General features: G+C 56.8%; 1 protein-coding gene across 6 annotated transcripts in view; it reads left to right on the top strand.

The window, feature by feature from the left end:
- ACOT7 (acyl-CoA thioesterase 7) overlaps window positions 1-22,519 on the top strand; it is a 100,746-nt gene that overhangs the window by 51,092 nt on the left and 27,135 nt on the right. For all 6 annotated transcript variants that reach the window (XM_027060583.2, XM_027060585.2, XM_027060582.2 and 3 more), the window contains exons 6-7: window positions 5,448-5,534; window positions 21,484-21,600. In XM_027060583.2, the coding sequence (XP_026916384.2) occupies window positions 5,448-5,534; window positions 21,484-21,600 (204 nt within the window). The remainder of the gene's footprint in view (window positions 1-5,447; window positions 5,535-21,483; window positions 21,601-22,519) is intronic.

The raw sequence follows: 22,519 nt of genomic DNA, 5'->3' as shown, positions 1-22,519 counted from the left end.
AGCCCGACCTGGGGCTCGATCTCCCAAACTGAGATCATGACCTGCGTCAAAGTCAAGAGTTGGACGCTCAACTGACTGAGCCACCCAGGTGCCCCGTGACCAGTGTTCTCATTAGACAGGAGGGGGAGACAGTGTCAGGCCAGCAGCAAGGGCAGGGCTGGGGAGAAGTCGGGGAGGCACGTGGGGTCTGCTCGGGCGCTCCCCTCCGTGGGTGGTTTCTGGCGAGTGCTTGGGATGGAAGCTGGGCTGAGGGCCGAGTCCGGGGCTTTGAGAACCTGAGGTCGGTCCTGGTTTCCTCCTTTGACTGTCTGGGAAACTGAATATAAAGCTCACGGTTTCCAGGTTAAAGTCCCTTTGCGCATGGGGTTATTTTCTGTTTGCTGTGGTGTTTGACTGTAAATCTGGTACATAATGTTTCTCGGAATCTGTTACTCTCCAAAGATATTAACCAAAGGTGGCCTTCTGAAGCTCGAGCTTTCTTGACAGACTTTTACAAGCTTTTATTTTTTTACTTTTCTGTGTTCCAATAAAAATGCATCTTTCTCACAAGATTGGCTTGGGGGGACTGGCTTTTAAATGCTTCTTCAGGAAGTCATACGTCCGTTGCTTGTGTTTTTGAATGTCATCTGTGCTTCTGACCTCAGTTTCCCGGTAGAGCTGCCCTCGGCCTGGCAGGGCTCCCAGTGCCTGGAGCAGGACGGGCTCCCCGGGACCGGCCACCACCTCCTGCGTGGCTCGGCCCGGGCTGCGTCTGGGGGCTGTGCTTGAGCCAGCAGGACAGGAGCTCAGCAGGAAGGGCCGAGCGTGTGCTCAGCGCTGGGGGTCTTTCCAACACTTGAGCCCCTTCCTGTGGGGGGACCCCCGCCACCCCACGTGTCTGCGGCTCTGTCACTGTTGAGACCAGAACCAGATTTCAGCCAGCTGTTGCCTAGCAACCCCCTTCCAGGGCTGACCTCATCCTTGAGACGCCTTCTCAGAGAGTCTGGGAGCTCTTTAAAACCCAGCTTTTCTTATTGTTTTCTCCATCTGACGAGAGAAAATAGAATTACCTTGAACTCTTTGATCCACGGCCATCAGATGTCCAGCTTTGACCATGTAGGGACTGTTTGGCCATCTGGAGCCTTTTGGGGGAGGTGTGAGGTTTAGGACAAAGTCAGCCTGGCTCTGGTTGTTGGCCTGGGCCCGGGCTCTGCCTCCCTGTGGCCGGCCTGTGACCGGCCACCCCTACGGGCACGTCCTCTCCAAGCCGTCCGTGAGAGTGCTTGGTGCCCGTCTCGGATCTGACCGGGATCTGACCAGGTCCCACCATCCTGTGCCCGTGAGCACTTGCTCTGGGGAGGGAGTGAGGTGTGGGGAGGCAGGGGCCGGGCAGCGAGGGAAAGATTGTGTAGAGTCAGACTGCCCTGGTCTGAATCCCACTTCTGCCTCCACGGGGGCTTAGTCTCCCTGCGCCTCTGTTTCCTTGGCTGCAAACACAGTAAAGGGGAATTTTGTGTTTCTTTATGGCCGTGTTGATCCTCTCCTGTCACTGCCCTGGGGACCTCACTCAGGTTCCGGATGTCATCGTATAGTTGAGGTTCAAAGAATTGGCTCTGTATTAGCCAAAGTCATGGTAGCTGCTGTAGCTTCTGAACCCTAAAATCCTACTGCCTAACTTACTAGAGGTTCATTTCCTATAAAGTCCAAACCGGGTGTTCCTAATCAGGGGGTGTCCTGCAGATGGTGTGGACTCTGTCTTGGGGCTCTGCCTCTTTAACAGGTAGCTTCCGGGGTTCTCTTGGAAGGGGAAAGAGCAGGCAGGCTCACACATCTGGGATTTTGATGGTCGGGCCCGGAAGCAGCAACGCCCCTGGGCAGCCTGCGAGGGGCCATGCGTGGAGAAGGCGAGGAGAAGGGACTGCCCCGTCCTGCCTGCTGTCCGCCTGTTCATTCCTTCGCACGTGCGGGTCACCTCACCCAGAAATCCTGCCCAGCTTGCGTCAGAGAGCAGTGTCTCGGGTTGTGTGTGGCCTCCTGTTGCATTTAGATGCAGTACTTTGGGGCAGGGGCCGGGAGCCAGTGAACTAACAATGGGCCCCCTGCACTTGCACTGTCTACACAGAGGCGGGACAGCAGGTGAGGGGCAGACACGCTCACCTGTTCCCAGGGCTGAGCCTCCTGGCCAGGGGAGGGCCTGCAGGAGACCCTGGTGCTGCCCTTGGGGTGAGGGTGGGTCCTCTCAGTCCCTTTCAGCTGTCCGGAAGGGTCTTCGTGTCCACTGTCCTCCTCGGCCTCACTGGAGTGGGCACCTGCTCATCTGCGATGGGGGACGTCAGAGGTTTTCCCCTCCTGAGCTTAGTGGGCATTGGATCTGTTGACTTCCTGTCGGCTGCTTGTGACAGTCACTCTGAGAGTCCTTTCCAGCACACTTCTCAAGCTCTCTGAGCTGGACGGTGGCTTCCTTGACACTCTCTCGCGTGGACACATTCGTGGGCTGAGTGGTGATGGGCTTTGATCTCTGTGCCCCTCGGTCCCCAGAAGCAATAGGCTCTTCCCACCTTGATGCCCCAGGTCTCTGGGCTCCATTCATTCTCATTTCTGCTTCCAAACTGGCTGTTTCAAGGGTTTCCTTTGGGTGGGGCCCCAATTCTGATGCCCACTTACGTATTCATTAAGGCAGCATGGGCAGCAGTAACAGCCTCCGAGGCTCTGTGGCTCCGCCTTGCACTTGGCAGAGTCTTTTCCCGTAGGTATCACTGTGGTTCACCTGAGGCGCAGAAATGAACAGAGGAGAGGCCGCTGAGGACGACCAGGGACCGGGAACCAAACACACAAAAAAATAGACACAGGCCCACCTGCGAAGAGCCCCGTGGGTGCCAAGTTCATGGCCGAGGGAAGCAGGACTGGGGTGTGGCCGGGGGGGGGGGGGGGTGTTGTTTTTCCCCATCAGAATTTTGGTGCTTTCGCTTATTAAAAGCTTATCGGTTCAAGTTCTGAGAACATTAAATTATTAGACATGGCCTAACTGATAACTTTTGAATGCCATTCGAGAACAGGGGGGGCATCTCTGACTAGATCGTGGTCATTATTCAGATGGCTTGTCATTTGAGTAAATAGACATCTGACACGACAGAGCTTTTGTGTGCGGTTTTCCATGGTTTGATGTTTTAAAACCTTCACCCGCAGACCTCTTTGCTGGTCAGAGCAGTTCCTGAGATCGGGCCAGATTTGAGACTGAATTTTCATTCGTGCTGCAAGAGTGGCTTTCGTGTCTTTTATGAGTAGGACACGAACACGGGCAGCAGAGCAGGCCCCCTTGGCTCTCGGGGCCTTTCTGCTGTCCGCTCGCGTGCTTTGCAGAGACAGGGCTCAAGGGAGTCGGTGTTTGAGATCAGCGTATTGTGCACCGGACAGCGCTGACTGGGGGTGTTTCTCTGATAGGCGAGGAGAGGGTCGTCATCAGTGTGCTTTGTGGTTTCTCCGGCTGTCCCCAGGCAGGGACGCTCCAGGTGTCTGAGCCCCCAAGGCTGGCTGTAGGCGTGGCCCTGGCTGGGTGCACTCGCACCAGCAGGGACCGTTAACCTGAACCTCCCATAGCACAACAGGGATTTGGGGGTGTGTCTTTGCCACTTCCCAGTGAAATTAGAAACCAGGGAGGGCAGAATCCTGGACACCCCTAGGGCCTGGGAGGCCTGCACTCAAGTGGCAGCTGGGAGGAGCATCTCCTCCCTGGAGTCAAAGCCACGGGCCGTCTGCACTACGTGCAGTCCCTGTGGCACCAGGGGACACCTGGGCACCTTTCCTGCTGCTTTTGATGTTACCCCATCCCCCCTCTCTTGGAGTTGTCCCTGTCGTCTGTCGGTTGGTTTTGGGTAGTGTCCTTGCCCACCAGCTCGTGGAGGGGCCCCTTGTGATGACAGTCTGACCCACATCCAGACGGGTCGGCTGGATGGCCAAGTCCCCAGAATGTGGCCTCTCACGTGGGAACCCTTCACTAGCTCCTGACCCCGGGACGGGATGCTGCTTCCTACCCCCCAGCAGAGCCCGAGGCAGGAGCTGGAACCTCACGCGGGAGCCGGCCCCTGCCTCTGACCGCACACAGTGAGCCAGGAAGGAAGGTGGGGGGAGCAGGGCCAGTCACGGGACCCCCTAGAGGTGAGAACCGACTGCCCCTGAGAACCAGACAGCCCCCCCCTTCCAGAGTTGGAGCCACTTCATGGCTTCCCACGCAGCCAAGGGCCTCTTCCGCCTTCCACGGGGGCCTCTCAGTGGACGGCACGTGACACAAGTGCTCAGAACTTGAGTCCAAATCGCTCTAAGCTGTGAGGCTCGAGGACCAGTACAAAATGTCTCGAGTTTGGAGTTAAATACTTAACTGTCTCAGTTTCCACGGGCTCCAGTTTCCCTGCCTTGTGACCCCTTCAGGCCAGCAGGTGGTTTGAATTCCGTAGGGAGGAGCGTCAGACAGTCTTGGGAGGACGGGTGGTGCTGGGGAGACACGGGCGGGCGTGCCACCAGCTCTTGCCTGCAGGGCGACATTAGCGTTGGTGCAGGCTGTTCCGTGCACAGCCCCACGTAGAGAGGACCCCTGCTCATCTGCACTGCGTCCCCGTCACTCAGTGGCCCTGTGGGCCGGCTTCCTCGACAGCTCGGCCTTGCTGGGGCGGGAAGGGGCGCCCCTCCTGAACACCAGCCATCCAGGCAAGAGACAGATGAGGGTCATCCTTGCCCAGAAGGCTCCGGAAGGTGGGAGCGGCGGCTGGGTCTGCTCAGAAGACCTTATACCCGTGTTACCCGCACGTGTTGGAGGAGGCAGTGCCGCGGTATGACAACTGCCTTCTGGGGACAGGGTTTTATCACGTCTGTTTTTAAGCGTAGCCTCTTACAGCTATTTCGGCAGCATCATCAAGGGAGGGAGGGATGCCCCCCAGGGATTTGGTGAGCTGGGGCGGTGACTGGGAGGGAGAGGCTGGCATGCCTCTGGGTGCCGAGTCTTCCTGGGCAGACTGGGGGCTGGCGGGAGTCCCAGGGTGCTCCCGGGGAGGCCGAGTCTGTGGCGTCTCCCTCAGGTTCCTGGTTTCCACCTCGCCGTTGCGTTCAGTGAGCCATAAATGTACACGCTTGCGAGGTTGCATGGTAAGTTGCTGCGACATTGTCCACGATCGTTTACAAAATGGGAGTCAGAGCCAGACCGAACACCGTCCCGATGGAGGGTGCCCACAGCCCTGGGAGCGTGTAGCTGCGAGGTGTCTGCTGACTGCCTGTGGCTCGGGACAGGGCCTTGTTGGGGACACGGGGAGTGACCTCAGGACCCACCGACAGAGCAGCTGATCGGCCTCCGAGAAAGCCTTCCCCTTCCCCGGCCGGAGCATGTTGAGAAATCACCCCCGAGCCGTCCGCTCGGCGTAGCGCTCCGTCGCGGGTGGCGATCTGTCTCCAGGCCTAATCTCTCCCCTTTGCGATTCCAGAGCCGAACACGGTCAGCTACAGCCAGTCCAGCTTGATCCACCTGGTGGGGCCTTCCGACTGCACCCTGCACGGCTTCGTGCACGGAGGTAAGAAGACAGCGGCTCCCGTTTGCACGTCCCCGTTAATCCCCCGGGAGCCAGGCTGCCGTCTGACCCAGTTTAGGCTCTTGTGTTTAATGAAGGAGAAGTTTAAACTTTTAAGAGGCTGCATAATAAATCACCGAAATACAGTCGGCGCCTGTTTTTAAAATTGGAAACGAGAGTCAGATGGATGACTGTCCTGATGGAGGGTCACTCGCCTCCCCAGGACCATGTAACCGTGAGGTGTTTGGTGGACGCCTGTGGGTCGGGCCAGGGCCTTCCCGGGGACAGTGATGTCACCAGGGAGTAACAGTGTGACCCGCCAACAAAGAGTGGCTACTTGAACATGGTTTTGCCACTGAGTTGTTCTTTCTTTCTTCCTTTGGTCAGACTCCACCTTAAACAAGGCTCGGGAAGTATGGCGGGACGTAGGGAGGACTTAGCTCCAGGTTCACAGGGGGCACTTTCTACCTTAGTGAAGTGTAATTGCTTTTTGTGATTTACAGAAAACAGTAGATATACAGGCACTGACACAATGCCCTTCCTTTATGTTCTCATTTCCAATTGCCCGGAGTACCCAGCTCTTCCGTTTTCTCCTCAGAAAACTCCTATTCATCCTTCAAAGCCCACCTCACGTGGTGCCACTCTGCAGGGTTACACTGATACTTCCACCAGGGGAGGCCTCAGGAGCGAGGCTTGATCTTACTGTTTGTGTGGCCTCCGGGGCCTCACAGAGTCAAAGAGCCGCTTTCCAGGGACCTGTTTCGTGAACAGGAGGCACAGATTACTTTCAGGATGAGAAGCGTAGGGTAATGGGCTGTGGGATTTGAGATATATTTTTTAAGTTGCTTTTTTTTTTTTTTTTTTTAGCTAGTCCTCTTTTTGTGTATATATACGTGTATATTTTTAATTTCATGATTGTCTTCCTCTCTCAACTAAATGCTGGCGGCGGTGCCCTTAGATGTGATTCACTTAGATCCTACCCAACGGAAGCCGTGCTTTGCAACCAACAGTACTTTCCAGGCGCGTGCGTGTGGTGGCAGGCAGGGCATCTCCGTACTCTGAGGACAGGGCGGTCTCATAAGCCGTCTCGTCTCCTCTTCTCCACCAGCCCTCGCCTGCCTCCTGGAAGTGGGGGGCAGCCCCTCTTCCGAGCCCAGGCTCCTGTAACTGCTGAGAACGGCCTTTCAGCCTGCCTGAGCTCCATCCCGCCGGGAATTTGTGAAACTCTGTGCTAGAACTTTTGCTTGTCTCGTCCACGTGTTGGAAGTTCGGGAAAGGTGGTGTTTCCTCCATCCGCTGTCTCCTTGTTGAAAAGCCTGGGCTCTCTTTGCGGGCAGGAGGGTGTGACGGAGTTGTCGGAAATCTGGAATCCCACGGGTTATCGTGTTCACCCACGGGGCCTGGGCTGCTGCGTCCGTTCGATACCGGCACGGTTTTTTAAGAAGCGCATCGAAGGCATGTTTGCGATGGCTTTACAGTTTTTAATGCCTATTTTGGTAGGGGTTTTGTGCCCACAAGTTAAAAAAAAAACACACCTAATATTTTTATCAAATGCGATCTCTGAACGGCGTCCGGGTAACTCACCGGGAACGAATGAACAAAATTAACACTGTGCTGGAAACACCCGCGAGAGACCTGGGATTTTATGGTGTTTTCCTACAGAGAGAAGGCTGTCGATAGATGGTGTCTAAACTCATTTGAATCAAAGTTGCCTCTAACCTGTAATTCAGTAGGTGCCAATCGCAGGGGAAGCTCTTGCGTGGAAATGGAGGCCAATTTGGCTTTTATTCAGTCATCCTGTACCGCGTATGTCTTTGAGAAACCATTCCCCCGTGCCATTTTCTGTGATTTTCACACCCGAGATAGTCTTAACCTTGTGAACCCGCTCCTGTCCCGCCACTTAGAAACACACAGCACAGACGCTGGCCGCTGGCTGTGCTAAAACCGGTGGGGGGCGTAGCAGGTGTGGGAGGAGGTCCCAGATGGAATACGGGACGCCAGTCAGATGCCCAGTCTTGCGTCCCATCCTGGGTGCGTGGACGGGACCTCCGGTGACTCACTGAGGGAGGCAGGAGCAGCAGGGAGCTGGCAGGAGGCTGTGCAGAGGAACTTGGCCCAGTGTGCCGGGAAGGACCGCCGTCTGTAGCCCCGTGCTTCTGACGTCAGGGCCTCCGCACAAGCGTCAGCCTGGGGTTTGGCCTCTGCCTTCCCTGGGTCCTGGGTGAGGCCTCCCCTCGCCCACTGTCGGTTGTGGCCCCTGAGGGGGCGACTTGGCAGATATCTGTGGGGGGTTTAGGGTCATGCCACAGTGAGGACCTTTTCATAGACTCGCCCGACACCCATCCTTGCCGAAAACGCTCGGTAAGAATGGGAATTGACGTTACTTTGTGACAGGAGAAAACACAGGTATCTGAGCCCGAAAGTAAGCATCTTACTCTCTGAGGCGGAGTCATGGGCTCGATCCCATGAGCTGTGAGGTCGTGACCTGAGCTGAAGGCAGACGTTTAACAAGTGAGCCCCCCAGGCGCCCCCTATGCCTCTTTCTTCCTCTGGGCTGCTCCCTGCCTGTGGCCCTCTGTGGGCCGTTCCCCAGGAGGGGGTGTCTCTGCTCACCACCAGCCCGACCACGACCATAGTGGGGGGCTCCCTGGGGGGTGGCCCAGCGTCCCGCTCAGGGCGGACTGGAGGTGTCCTCCACACGAATTCTGCACTTCTGAACTTCTGGCGGCCTTGGATTTTTTTCCTTTGGCACTTTAAAAAAACTTTTAATTAATTATTTGAAACCGAGGTATTCTGTGGAAGGGGGTCCAAGACGGCCTTTAACCAAACCCAGCTGCCCCTGCCCTCGCTTCACTTGAGCAGCTGCTCTGGCTGTGCTGCTCGGATGTCTGTGGCTCCATCTCCCTGGCGCCTCTCGGCGCATCATCCTCAGACTCCGCCGGCGTGAGTACCGCCCGCGCCACGCCAGGCAGAGCGCCACGACTGCGTCGCCGTGTGGCTTTGTCACCGCGGTCCCTCCTCGTCACCTCATCTTCCACCGACTTTGAACACCCAGCTAAGCCTCCGTGCCTCTGTAAAATGCTTCTCAGTACAGTTTTGCCCGCCAGGCAGTCGTTCGGTACGCGTTTCCCTGGAGAGAGCGCCCTCCCCCCACCCAAGCCGGCCCGCCCGTTCCCTGCACCTGCTGCACGGCTCCCCGGGGCCGGGCGCTCAGACTCCTAGAGCTTCCCGTTTCCTCTTTGCTGGTTTAGGTGGAACACGTCCTCCAGTGGCTTCCTGTGAAAGGTATGTATTAGCCAGATTAAAGGTTCAGGGGCACCTGGGCGGCTCAGTCGGTTAAGCGTCTGACTTCGGCTCGGCTCATGATCTCACGGTTTGTGAGTTCCAGCCCCGCGTCGGGCTCTGTGCTGACGGCTTGGAGCCTGGAGCCTGCTTCGGATTCTGTGTCTCCCCGCCCCCCCCCACGCCCCTCCCCTGCTCACACTCTGTCTCTCTCTCTCTCTCTCTCCCCCTCTCAAAATGAATAAAACATTAAAAATAATTTTAAAGATTCAGCTGCTGGGCTGAAGGCCCCAAATGGTGGCTTCCACGAGACAGAGGACTGTTGTGTCCTGTGTAATGATGCAGTTGTGAGAGGTCAGGGGCTCGCGTGGAGGCTCCCTCTGCCTCGGTCTGCTGTCCCTGGGGTGGCCCTGTTTCTGCCGGGCGGCAGCACAACGTGGCACCAGTGTTCCGCCCAGAGGCAGTGGGGCTCCCGGGAAACCGCCGCACCCAACGCTCACATCCGCTGGTGGGTCTAGCTGGCCAGATGCGTCTGTCGGGGGCTCAGTGGTTTATCTGCAGTTTGTGTCTGGCATGCTTTCCCAGGGACTTGGAGGCATTGGTGCGCCACCTTACGGCTTCTGAGGTTCCCGTTCAGAAATCCAGGGAGTCTGGCCACACCTCTGCCTGTCCCCCTTCCCCGATCCTCACTGCTCATTCTAGCCTCTGCCCAGGGCCCTTCCACCATCTTCCTGCTGTCTGCTTTCCTGAATAACAAATTGTGTGGTCTGCAGTTTCCGGGCCCCCCTCCCCATGCTGTGCTTAATAAACCCTCCCTCTGCAGCCACTGCTCTGGATGGCTGTGCCCTCCCCCCACCCCCCACCGGGTCCTGAACACTCCAAACACCCATAGGTCTTGGGACCTCGCTGGGGAGCCGCTGCTCCTGAGATGGAATCAGATGCCTGCGGCCCTGCCCCTGCCAGGCCCCGCCCCTGCCAGCACAGCCTTTGCAGCTGGTCTTACCCGGCAGTCTCGCCAGCTTTTGTGGGGTCTGCCCTCCGTTTGGGCTTTGGACCCTCTTCCTGCCCCCTTCAGGGGTTTTGCCCCATTGGCCGGCTCATCCTTCCCACAGTGTTGGTCTGTCCACTATCCTGAGAGGTTGTGGATTGTGGTCTCATTCTTGCTGCCCGCGGGGATCACCAGGGCACTCAAAAATGCAGATGCCCGGGCCCTACCAGTAGGACCGGAGGCCATGGGGAGGCCCAGGTGTTCCAGTTGCTGGAGCTGCCCGGTGATTCTGTTGGTCGGGACGGCCTGGGGGAGAGGACACAGCCGGGAAGGGTGAACCTCGCTTGGATCCATCGCCCAGAGTGTGTTTCCTGCCTTTGAAAACCATTCCCAGCTCTGAAACCTTCTTTTGTCTGCCCAGGTGTCCCTACGACAGCCGCCCAGCGCCCTGCTTCATGCTAACTACTTAAAAGCTGGAAGAGGGAGAACATTGTTCCTGCAGCCAATTATCGTTGTCCTCTGTTTTTGAGTTTATTTATTTATTTTGAGAGGGAGAGAGAAAATCCCAGGCAGGCTCCTCACTGCCAAGGTAGACCCGGACGTGGGGCACGTGAGATCGTGACCTGAGACCGGATCGAGTCGGACGCTTAACTGACGGAGCCCCCCGGGTGCCCCTATTTTTGTCCTCTTTATTCACCCTGTGAAAGACCCCAAAGCTGGGAGAGGAAGGGAGCTTCCAGGCTCTCAGTCCAGGAGGGGGTCCTAAGCTATTGGCAGTTTTTCTCTGTTCGAATCGCAGGCAGTAAGTCAAACTGCGGATGGAGCCCCAGTGTCCCTAGACCAAGCTGCCGGGTTGGGTCCCACTTGGCAGGCTGGCGTCTTTCCCACTCGCAGGACAGGCCTGTGTGCAGGCCACATCCAGTGGGGGAGCCACGCCTTCTGCCTCACCCCGCCTGGCACCTGGTTTTGAGGGTGGGGTGGTCACTGGCTGGAATGACTCTGCCTCTTCAGCTTCAGCCATGCCTGCACCCCGGCCCCGGGTGTCGTCAGAGCAGCGAATGGACGCCCCGCATGGTAAGGGTGAGCACTGATGGGCTCCGGGAGCCAATGCTGCTGTTTCCGAGAAGAAGGGGCCAGCGCGAGGGGCTTTCTGTCCTGTGCTGTCGTGAGTCTGCAAGTGAGTGTACCGCTGGGGCCCCTACCCCTAGCTCCGATGCACTCTGGCGGTCTGGGGGAGGCGGGTGCGCACTGGCTGGGCTGGGGCCCCTGATTTCTAGAGCGACCTCACTGACCTGACAAGGCTCCCAGCTCTGCAGCTGGAAAAAGAGTGAATGATGGAGTCATGACTGCCATAAAACCTTTGTCTTCAGAGTCGCTGATGTTCCATTGTCACAGTGGCCTTGGTGTCCTCAGGCCAGCTGGAGGCCGGTCATCTCTTTCCTGGCAGAGTGGTGTCCCCAGCCCACCTGTGCCCCATGCCTCCACTGCCCCTTTCAGCTTGGTTTCTTGGCAAGCCGCTTGCGCTCCGTCCCTCCTGTCTCTCTCATCGTCCTCTCTCTCTCGAACCTGCTCCCAGCACCTCCCTCCTGTTGAGGAGCCCTCTGACCTGCCAGAGCCAAAGCCAGAGAGCCCTTCTCGGCACTCACAGTTCATCCGGCCCGTCTCAAGCTCCCTCCCTGCACCCTGAGCTCTCGCGCGCGCGCGCGCGCTCTCTCTCTCTCTCTCTCTCTCTCTCTCTCTCTCTCTCTCGGAATCCCTCTGGGACTCACCTGGACTCCAGCTGAGTCCTCAGGACCCCCCACCCTGGGATGGCTGCCGGGGTCCCTGGGTCCCCCAGACCCTGTTCCCAGGCGTCCCCCTGTAGTGGCAGCCAGGCCATCCCCTGGGTGATCTGGCCAGAATCCCCGTGATCTCCTGTGGCCTGGCTGGCTCTCTCGTGGACTCCCCACCTCATCTATCAACCCGTCCTTTGGGCTCCACCTTCAGAACATACCAGAATGTGAGCTCTCACCTCCTCCACCGCCCTCCCCCGCCAAGTCCCCATTACCAGGGAAATGGCCTCTTGCCTGGTCTCCTGACTTCCCTGAACCACTTCTTTTCCCAATGCTGCAGCCTCGCTGAGCCTGTTACACCAGAAATCCGGTCAAGCCAAGCCTGTTCCAGACCCTGTGGTGGCTCCTGTCTCACTCCCAGGAGACGCCAGATCTTTTTATTTGTGCCGCTTCTGTCCTTATGAGGCCTTCCAGGAGGGCCCTCCCCTGTGCCTCTCCGACCCCCCTTATCTTGTCCCCCCTCTTGCCTTGCTCTCCCCCTTCACAGTCCCAGGACACCTGGGGCACTTCCAGCTGTGGACCCTGCCCACACCGCCCACCCCCCCCCCCAGCCCCCCCACCGCACCCTGTGTTAGGTAGACCCCACCCCCACCTGCTGTCTGTGTTCACAGGCGCTCACCACCCACCCCTCCCGGAGCGCAGGCTCACAGGGTGGGGACTTGGCGTGACGTGCTCACGGCTGCATCCCCAGCACTGAGTGCAGGGCCTGGAGCAGAGTAGACCTGCAAGGTGCAGAATGAACTGGAAAGAACGGAGGGGCCCCTGTGCGGGAAGCAGGGCCACAGCATGGCAGCGGAGGCGGCCCCGCAGGAGGAGCGCGGGAGGGGGTGTGAGGTCCAGGGTCGCGGCAGAGCACAACGCCGACGCCGCCCGCCTGAAGCGGCAGGAGACAGATCTCGTACACACCACACGAGCATCAGGCAGCCAAGGGGCCACGCGTGGCTCCCGGGGGTCCCAAGGCTGGGGACCACACAGCTTAGCTGGCACCTAAGGGAGAAGGCAGAAGGGAGGGAGGTGGGTGGTACACGGGCAGGGAGAAGCCTGGTGGCCCAAGCAGAGGACATCTGGGAGACGAGGTGCGGGAGGAGGCCTCCCGCCCGGATGCTCTTACCGCTTGGTTTCCATTGGGAAACAGCACCTGTGGGAGGAATTGATTTCACTGCAAAATCCAGAATAAGGCACAGATGCTCCTTTCCAGTTTTGTGGCCTCATTTAACTGGAGCCCCTGCTGCGTGGCAGACAGTGTGTCGAGGCCTTGGCTGGGGAGGAGGGAGAAAAGAGAGGAGTGAGGCACGTTTCCGACTCTTGGGGAACCGGCCTCGTGGGGCCCCGAGGTGAGCACGCGAATGCGGGTTTGGGTCTCAGTTTCGTCATCATGCAGCCAACCGGTGTGCCGGTGACAGCCGCATTCCTCCCCGTTCTCACTTTCTAAGAATCTTTGGTTTTGCGAAAGTCGTTCTCGGCGTCCGAAGCCGCAGAGAGCAGCTTTGTGTCCAGGCAGGCGGCCGTGGGGAGCGGGGCAGGAGACCCCGGGTGCCGCTCCTGCCGTCCGGGGCTGGCGGTGGTGAGGACCCTGCTGACGCCCACCCCGGGGACGGGTCTCCTCCGGCCGCCTGGCCCTCTCAGTGGCCTCCTCCAGCCTGGGAGACGTGTGTGGCTGGCCGGCGGTCCCGCTTTTCTTCCGGAAGTGAGAGCGTTTTGCTGGAGAAACCCGGTCAGCCACACAGCGTCAGAATGCTCTCCTCTGCCAGTGCACTGGGATCTTCTGTCTCTGGTGCCAGATTAATTAACTTTCGCTTCCTGTTTCGCTGCATCACTAGGCGCGCGGATATCCCCTAACAGTGGCTTTCCTGTTCAGTATCTTGAGCATGGCTCTGACCTGACAAGGCTCCCAGCTCTGCAGCCCTTCACCCCGACTTGAGTGTTTCCTTTGAGGAAACTGACCTGCACTGGTGCCTGGCCTGCAGAGATGCGACCTTGCCCTGCGTGGACTCCAGGCCTCGGCCTGCCCTTCCCGAAGTGGGGAGCACCGAGGGGATTTATGCGCAGGACCGCCACCTTATCCCCAGTCTCCCTTGGCTGTTGGGGCAGGAGTCCGCCTGCCCCACTTTCCCTGCTGCCTTGTTCAGAACAGGGAAGCGTCGACTCTCAAACGGCAGGAGGCGCATTCGCTTGTGACCTTCTCGAGTCCCCTGACACCGAGGGTGAGGGGTAAAGCATGGCCGGGCAGCCCTTTCTCCTGACTCCCTGGGTCTGGGATGCTCCTGGGCTATGTCTGAGGCCCCCGCCAGAGCTCCCGCTTTTGACATTTTGGCATCAGAAACCCATCTTTACCACCTTGTGGGTCAGTTGCCAAAAAGAATCCTTATTAATTATCTCATTGAATAGTCCCCTGGCCCTGGCCCTGGTTCACAGAGATGACCACAGGTCCATTGGGAACCTGGGAGGGAGAAGCCAGACCGTCTCAGGAGGCTGTCACCCCACGGGCTCTCAGAATAACCCCTTGCCGTTACTGGGGGTGAGCCAGTGAAAATAGGATGAACTTACTATTGTTTTCTTAATATAGGAGGCTGGCACCCACACTCCGTCAGTTGGGATTAAATATAGAAACGGGGGCATCTCAAATCGCCACCCACAGCGCAGGCAGTGGCTCTGGGCGCTGAGCTGCTCACGGCTGCTGCGGGTTTGTAGGCGAGCGTGACCCAGTCCGCCAGTCGGGCCTGGGAAAATAAATTTAAGCCTCTATTTTTAAGCCAGCCGACACGCTGTCGATACTTGAAAAACCCTTGAGCAGTTAAATGTTAGATTCAAAAATATCTCCGGTACCCGATGTTTATCTGTATGTTGGGGGCCGAGCGGGTCTCATTCTCTGCCTTCCCGTGATTCCTGCAATGGATGTGGAGTCCAAGGACAGCACGTCTACAATTTTGTTGTCATTTTTTAAATGGCGAAGCTTGGGTAATGAGGACAGCACATGACAGACTGTAATTTGCCAGAGTGATTTTCCCATCACCGGGAGCACCTCTTGTACCTAAATGGGAAGACATTGACAAGCTTTTCCAGTGGGACCCTGGGCAGAGGCACTTTGGGGAAGGCTCGGGCACTTGGGAGTTTAAGTGTTGAAGAGCGAACAGGAGGTGGTGACAGTGCCAAGGACGGCTGGTGGCTTTGGCTTCTCTGGCCAGACTGAGGGCCCAGTAGCAAAGTTAGGGGGACACCAGTCGCGAACTGGTCAGGGGGGTTTCCACTGGGGAGGGTATTGTTTGGTTTTAACAAAATGTACTTTTCTCAGTGGACACATGGCTTGTGACCTATGGCGTCTTCCATCATAGATACTGAGTTTTGTGGAAACAGGCCTTGCAAACGTGTCAGGACGGGATGAGGCCTTTCGTGATCTTCACTCTGCACGGGCCACGTGACCTCATCATTTTGCCTTAGCAGCAGGTAACGAGAATGTCCCAGAACCAGCCCCTCTTCAGTGCTGTGTCCGGGGCTGTTCCTCACCCCACCAGGAAGAGGGGACAGGCAGCTTGAAATCAACATCTTATTACAATCTCGACTCTTACGAGATCAGCTCTCTTCCCTCTAAGTGGACACCAGAAGTCACTTGACACGCAGGACCCCAAAGGACCACGGCATCCTTGCCTTGTCTGGGAGCGGCTGAAGTACGCATTTGTGAGAACAGAGACGCTGGGGGCTGCCAGGAGCCGCGGCAGGTTGCCAGCGAGGCCTGTCTTCTCTGGCAGACCTTTCTGCCTCCAGCTCTGATGCCACGTTTCCCTCGAACGCTGTGGGTACCAGGAGACCTCTCTTTTCAAGGCCAAACACTTGAGCTGTGGACAGAGCTTTTCCATGTAGTGAGCCCTAGAGTCTGCCTCGCCGTCCCTTCTTGTCGAGGCTGCCGTGGCCTCCCTTAGAGGCATGGGTCGACGGACGTGGGCAGAGTTGGTCCAGGTGACAGCCTTCCCGGAGCTTGGACCCTGCCACCCCCCTCGGCTGTCCCCTGCAGAGCAGACCTGTCCTGCAGTGTGGGTATTGCTGCCCACCCTGACTGCCCACTGCCTCTGTGAGTCACTGTTCCCGGTACCCGGGTTGAACCCCCAATTTGGGGCACAATCTCCTAAGAGACACGCGTGCTGCCACCATGCCCGTGCCCCAATCTGGGTCCTAGAATCTGTGGACTCCATCCATGAGCGGCCTTGGCTATAAAATGCCAGCATTCTGTGTGAGGTTTGCAGCTGTCCCAGCTCAGATTTATATGCTAGCTCTTGGGGTCAGGGGGAGGCTATCTTTTTAAATGTCACCCTCAGCAGACGTAGCAGGTAGTTTTGAAGACCAGCCTTATCTGACAGATCCCCTGACACAGCTGGCTCTGGACCAGATAAGCGGGCCCTTGTGGTCTCAGCAGCCAGTGACGGTGGACCAGACTGTTACCCAAATACGGACCCTACGGCTCCGACTGGAGCAGTGTCCTTGAGTTGAATGTGATCCGTAGCTGGCGATCTTTCGTTCATTCGTTCATTCGTTCATTCATTCATTCATTCATTCAGCACGACCCTTTCCTGAGCACTCTACACCAGGTTCCGAATTGGGCGGGGACACTGTCAGGCACGTCCCCACCTAGTGCTGGCCTCCATGTCACATGTGATACAGATGGTCTGGGGATGCAGCTTGGGGGCTGACAGGGGCATCTGGGAGCAGGAGGTCACCCAGCTGCTCCTGTCTTTCTCCGGAGTCTGTCCCAGGCTCGGAGCCTCTCCTGGTCAACACATGCTCTGGATTCTGCAATATTTTTTTTTTAATTTTTTTTTTTTTTTACATTTTATTTATTTTTGGGAGACAGAGAGAAAGAGAGAGAGAGAGAAGAGAGAGAGAGAGAGAGAGAGAGAGAGAGAGAGAGAGAGCAGAAGTGGGGGAGGGGCAGAGAGAGAGGGAGACACAGAATCGGAAGCAGGCTCCAGGCTCTGAGCCATCAGCACAGAGCCCGACACGGGGCTCGAACCCATGAACTGTGAGATCATGACCGGAGACGAAGTCGGACCCTTGACCGACTGAGCCACCCAGGCGCCCCTGGATCCTGCAATATTTTGAATAACCGCGAAGTCACTTGGGGAATCTCTACCTGCAAACTGGGCCAAAGCCCAGTTTGAAGGAGCTGAGTACGTCCTTTGTCCATTTATTCTTTTATTCTTAACGGCTTCTGCTTTTCCGGACTTATAAGCAAGAAGTTGGTTGTGGATACTTCCTGCATTCCAGACATACTTCCAGTTCAGACCCTGCCTTTCCCGCCTCCCTACCATCCTCCCCGCCCCCCAGACCCTGAAGTTGATGCCACCGCCTGGTGGCTCACGGCTGGCAGCTCTGGTCTCGAGACCTTCCACACCCACACCCGCTAATTTTACTGCCACCCCCACCTGTCACCATGGTCTTGCTCTCTCTCCATATCCCGCCTCGGTTGGGAATGCTGCCTCAAATCTCAGGGTTGCAGGTCCTGGATCGAGAGGCAGCGTGGCGTGACCTCTGGCACCCCGTGACCAGGGGCTGGTCCCCACTCTACCCCAAGCGAGTGCTGTGTCTTTCGAAAATTGGCGGCCATGATGTGCCTACCTCACAGGGCTGCTGTCCAGGGAGCGTCGGTGTTCATTCATTCATTCCTGCGCTCAGTATTTACGGAGGGCTTACCAGGGAGCAAAACAGAGTTGGCTCCCTCCAGGGCCGACTCAGCCCGTGGGACTGCGGCGTGCTGAGCGGGGGCTGCTTGCTGCCGCCATCGTTGTTTCTTCTCTACTCTATTCCCACCTCCCGTGCCAGACTTCGGTGTCTCCTCCTCTGTTTCCTCCCCAAAAATCCTCCTCGTCCCTGGCTCCTCAGGAGGACCCCGGCGGTGGCGCCATCTGAGAAAAGGACAGCCACACATAATACACGTTCTGTTACAGACGTCTGAAATCTCCTAGTTAAAATGCCCCAGATGCCCCCCGCCCCAGTTTCTGCCAGGACCTTGCTTCTTCACCGTTCTTGGCTCCAACTCTTCCTAGACTCCGGGATCGGCATTTTCTGAGTGTAAATTTTTGCCGGTGCCCTGGTGTTTCATGGCGTATACAGCCTCTCTCAATAATACTTTACACTGAATGAGCTTTTGTTGGCTGCTCAAGGAAGGTTTACTTATTGTACTTAGAGTAAGTCTATGGAAAAATGCCTTCTGGATTCAAAACCAGGGAGCAGGGCCCCTTGTCCAGCTGTTGGAACAGCTCTATTCTTTTTTTTTTTTTTTTTTTTAATGTTTATTTGTTTTTGAGACAGAGCATGAGTGGGGAAGGGGCAGAGAGAGAGCTCCCTCTCCGGAACCAGAACCCGGAGCAGCCTCCAGGCTGTGAGCCGTCAGCACAGAGCCCGACGTGGGGCTCGAACCCACAGACCGCGAGATCATGACCTGAGCCGAAGTCGGACACCCAGCCGACTGAGCCCCCCAGGCGCCCCGGAACAGCTCAGTTCTTTGTGAGGCAAACCGACCCAGGAGAACTCGGTCTGTGGGCTCTCCCTCCACAAAACTGAATGCACATGCGCACACACACACACACACACACACACACACTCCCAGACACTCCTGCCCACACATGTGTAAACTCCCGCACATGCGTGCACATACACGCTCCTCCCCCATGTGCATACGTTCCCACACGTACACGCATGTGCACGCGTGCACACCCCGAAGCCACACCATGTCAGGAGGCGGTCCGTGGGTCTCAGACCTGCTTCGGTGCCCTCTGTGGTTCGCACATGTGAGGGGATGCTGTCACTTGGACTCCACCCTTGTCCCCTGAGCAAAGTGTGTGATTCTCACTCTGTTTCCTGACATTCTGGGACATTTCACTTCTCTTTCCTTTTCTGTGTCTCTTTCAGACCTCAGATCTCTAAAAAGTCTCCAATTAGGTAGGTGTTGAGTTTCACAGACCTTCACTAGTCCTACGTCTCGTAGTGGTAGCTGCTTTGCCGGGCAGCACGGGGCTCGTCCAGCGTGAAGATGTCGTTGCCTCTTGTTCCTGCGGTAGCCGAACCCGGGACTCAGAGGGCGATCTGCCCTCCCAGGGTCCCCACCAGGCAGGGGTGATGGGGCAGTCAGTCCCAGGCCGTCTGAACCACCCTGCAGGGCCACACTCACACTGCAGTTCGGTTCACGCAGAGGCTGAGTGATTCCCCCCACACAGGGACACGGTCCATGCTGAGAAGCACCGTGACTTCCCCGGGTTCCGTGTTGTGTTTTCCCTCCTTGGAGTGCTGGGCTGGGGACGCCTGGGCTTGCCCCACCTTCGCCGAGGCCCCTGGGATGGGTAGGAAAGCCCCAGAGCCTCGGGGTGGGCTTAGGGGAGGCGCCTGTGTCTGTTTCCAGTACTAACTCTACCCAGCGGAGACTCCTTGCAAAGCAAAGTATGACCCCTTGTCTCAGACCTTCTAGCCGAGCTGCTCGAAGGCCTGAGGCTCCCTGGCCTTGCTGGAGCCCCCAGCCCCAGTCGCGTGGAGATAAAACCTGGTGCTGGCAGTTCTTTCCTCTCAAAAGAGCCATTTCCCCAGCATTCTGTCTGCAGTCTTTGGCATCGGACCAATGTGTGTCTGAGCGTCTGTTGTTCATTTGAAAAATGAGGCTACCAATCCCTTCCTGCTTGGACTAACCAGATCGATGCACCGGTTATCTCTGAAGGCACCTTTAAAATGGCAGGCCGCAGCTCAGTCTCTACTCCTCATGGTCGTTCATCATTACCATCATACAGCAGTACCTTCTTTTAAAAAGTCCTGGTAATAAAAGCATTGTTTTTCATCTGGAACACTAATGTATTTTTTTAAACCTTTGTGTTCTGGAAATGCTCAAATATGTACAGACGTGGAGAGAAGAGTATACGGGACCCCAGGTTTTCCTCTCCCAGGCAGAGGGCCCCTCTCTGTCTCCCACGTTCCTTTTAAGTAGCGTCGTCTGTGTTGGTGCGAGGCCTCTGGTCCAGTACGGAAGGGACTTCTATTCTTTTTAGTTATATCATATTTTGTTTTCCCCACACAGTAAAGAGAGTTTTAATTAGTCACCAATGTTTAAAAATTGGTAGATTCTTCATAAATGTGTGGGTTTGAGTCTTGCCTAGAAACATCAGGAGGCTGGTAGCATGGGCCCCTCATTCCTGGGGGTGGGAGGCAGTAGGCGGGTCTGGGCAGCGGCCTCCTCTCCTCCCCACATCGCCTGCCTGACCCCACTGGCATCCGAGTCTGTAAGCCTTACCCTAAACACGCTTCCCCTGTGAGCCTGGCTTTCGTGAGTGGGATAGAGTCTGTTTTCTGCCTCTCTCCGGGTTTTTAGAAGGCGTTCTGTATCCTAGGGTGAATGTACATAGCCTTCTAGGATTTCTGATAGATACCACTCTGCTGCTTTTGTAGGTCAAAAATGGTTGACTCTTGGCAATCTCCTGTAGCTCAGTCTAAGACAAGACACGGTTTAAATGTTTAAATAGGGGGCGCCTGGGCGGCTCAGCGGGTTAAGCATCTGACTCTTAATTTCGGCTCAGGTCGTGATCTCAGGGTCGTGGGATCGAGCCCCCCATCGACCTCTGCACTGACGGTATGGAGCCTGCTTGGGATTCTTTCTCTCCCTCTCTCTCTGCCCCTTCCCTGCTCTCTCTGTCTCTCTCTCTCAAAATAAAAAAAAAAAATCAATGTTTAAGTATGAAATAAGTATGATGTATCGTACGGGGGGTGGGGCAAGAGTTGGGGATGGGGAGACTAGCGGCTGTGCAGTCATGATCCCGTCAAGTTAAAGCATGGCAGTGAGCAAATGTCTGCAGCCTGAGGTTTTGAAGACAGCTTGACCTTCTGTGAGCCTGCTTTTCTTGTTTATTTTACGTAACAGCTTTATTGAGAATTCACATGCCATACAACTCCGCAGTTACAAGTCGTTGATTTTTAGTGTGTTCCCAGCTACACAATCAAACCACAGTCAATTCTAGAACATTTTCATCCCCCCAAAGAGGAGCTCCATACCCATTAACAGTCCCTCCCCGCCTCCCCCCGATCCACCAGCCCTAGGCAAACGTTAATCCGTTTTCTGCCTCTCTGGATTTGCCCATTCTGGACCTTTCTTGTAAAGGGAATCCTACAATATCTGGTCTTTTGGGACGGCTTCTTTCACTCGGCATCACGTTTTCAAAGCTCCTCTGTGATGTAGTGCGGGTCCGTGCTCGGGTTATTTTTCCTGCTGGATAATATTCCATCCTATGGATGTGCCACATTGTCTTCATCCGGTCATCAGCTGATGCACGTCTGAGCTGTTGTGAGTAACGCTGTCACGGAATCCGCGTACAAGCTTTTGTGAGAACGCGAGCCTTGAGTTCTCTTGGGTGCATACCTGGCAGTGGAATTGCTGTGTCGTATGGTGACTCTTGTCAGCCTTTTGAGAAACTCCTGGCTGTGTCCAAAGCAGCTACGCCCTTTCCGTCCCCATCAGCGATACGCGAGGGTCCTGATTTCTCCACGTTCTCACTTGGCATCTGACTTTGGGTGCGGCCATCCTGGTGGATTTGGTAACAAAACCTTCCCGAAGGACTGTGATCTCTGTAGAGGGTAGAGAAAGGATCGTCGTTTTGTCAGCGGCCTAGGCCATCAGCTGTGGTGATTTTCAAGAGCTCCCAAGGAAGCCAGGTTTACATCATGAGCTCAACATGCCCCGATCGTGCACCCCCGGCCCGGCCCGGCCCAGCGCCGGCTACGGGCCCTGCCCGTGGGTAGCGGGAGGGCTTTGTCTCTTATGACTTGTTCCCGGGGTGGGAAGTAGCCTCCCCCCGTCTCATCTGCCATGTGGCCATTCTCCATGCAGGTGTCACCATGAAGCTCATGGACGAGGTGGCTGGGATCGTGGCCGCACGTCATTGCAAGACCAACATAGTCACCGCTTCTGTGGACGCCATTAACTTTCACGACAAGATCAGAAAAGGTAACGGGACTCTGCTGACGGAAGGCAGGTGGCCTTTGGCTGTCGGGCTCCCTCTGCCGGTTCGCTTTTGGTTCGTGCCCCGTGTCACCAGCGCCCTGGTGTCCGCCCATTTGCCATGAGAGACAGGAAGCCAGAGTTTTGTGCTTTGTTCCTGTAGTTGCATCCGTGAGGCTAGGATTTGCTCGTTTGACTTTTCAATCTGATAGACTTATTTATAACTCGTGTTGGGGGCCCTAATCCTACTCAAGCGCACCGTGAACCCATCTTCCGAAAATGCTCTGCGAGCGGAGCCCTCTGATCATCTTATGTGCACAGTCCTGGTCACGGTTGCCAGCAGAGTTTACGCCACTGTGCACGTTTCCTCTGGTGTTGGAATAACCCTTGATGTAAGTAGTGGCGCGATCCGCGCCGAGAAGCCCAGGGACCGCAGTCCTGGGCCAGTCCGCCTGCACCACCCGGGACAGCTGGGGTTCGTCCTGTCCCCAGGCCCAGCGACTCGGCCGCCACCCAGACGGCGCCTGCTGTCTCCCTGTGCGTTTGCCACCACAGGAGACAGAGCCGGCTCATCTCGCTCGTCCCGCGTTGCTGCTGCAGGTGTGGAGCGGCCGTCCCCTCCCGAGACACGGTGATTTCAGTGTGTGTTGTCTTCCGAGGTGAGGCTCCGTGCCCCAGAAATGTAGCCCTTGGCTGCAGGGCTGCGAGAGCCTGGCATTGATGCTGGGTCGGCCCTGCTATGACTGCAGCCTCGTGGGGAGAGCTGTCGGGTCAGACCGGTCCTGGGTGGGGGTGGGGGGTGATGACAGGCACGCCGCCGAGCGAGCGGAACAGTGCTTGTCGTGCCCCCCACCCCCACCCCCCACCCCAGGCCTCACTGACCCTGGAGGGCCCCGGGCCAGCACGGCCACGCTCTGTCCCGCAG

Source organism: Acinonyx jubatus, chromosome C1 (genome assembly GCF_027475565.1).
Source record: "Acinonyx jubatus isolate Ajub_Pintada_27869175 chromosome C1, VMU_Ajub_asm_v1.0, whole genome shotgun sequence".
Classification (NCBI taxonomy): domain Eukaryota; kingdom Metazoa; phylum Chordata; class Mammalia; order Carnivora; family Felidae; genus Acinonyx; species Acinonyx jubatus.
The sequence above is the reverse complement of the archived record's forward strand: the minus strand, read 5'-3'. Positions and strand labels throughout refer to the sequence as shown.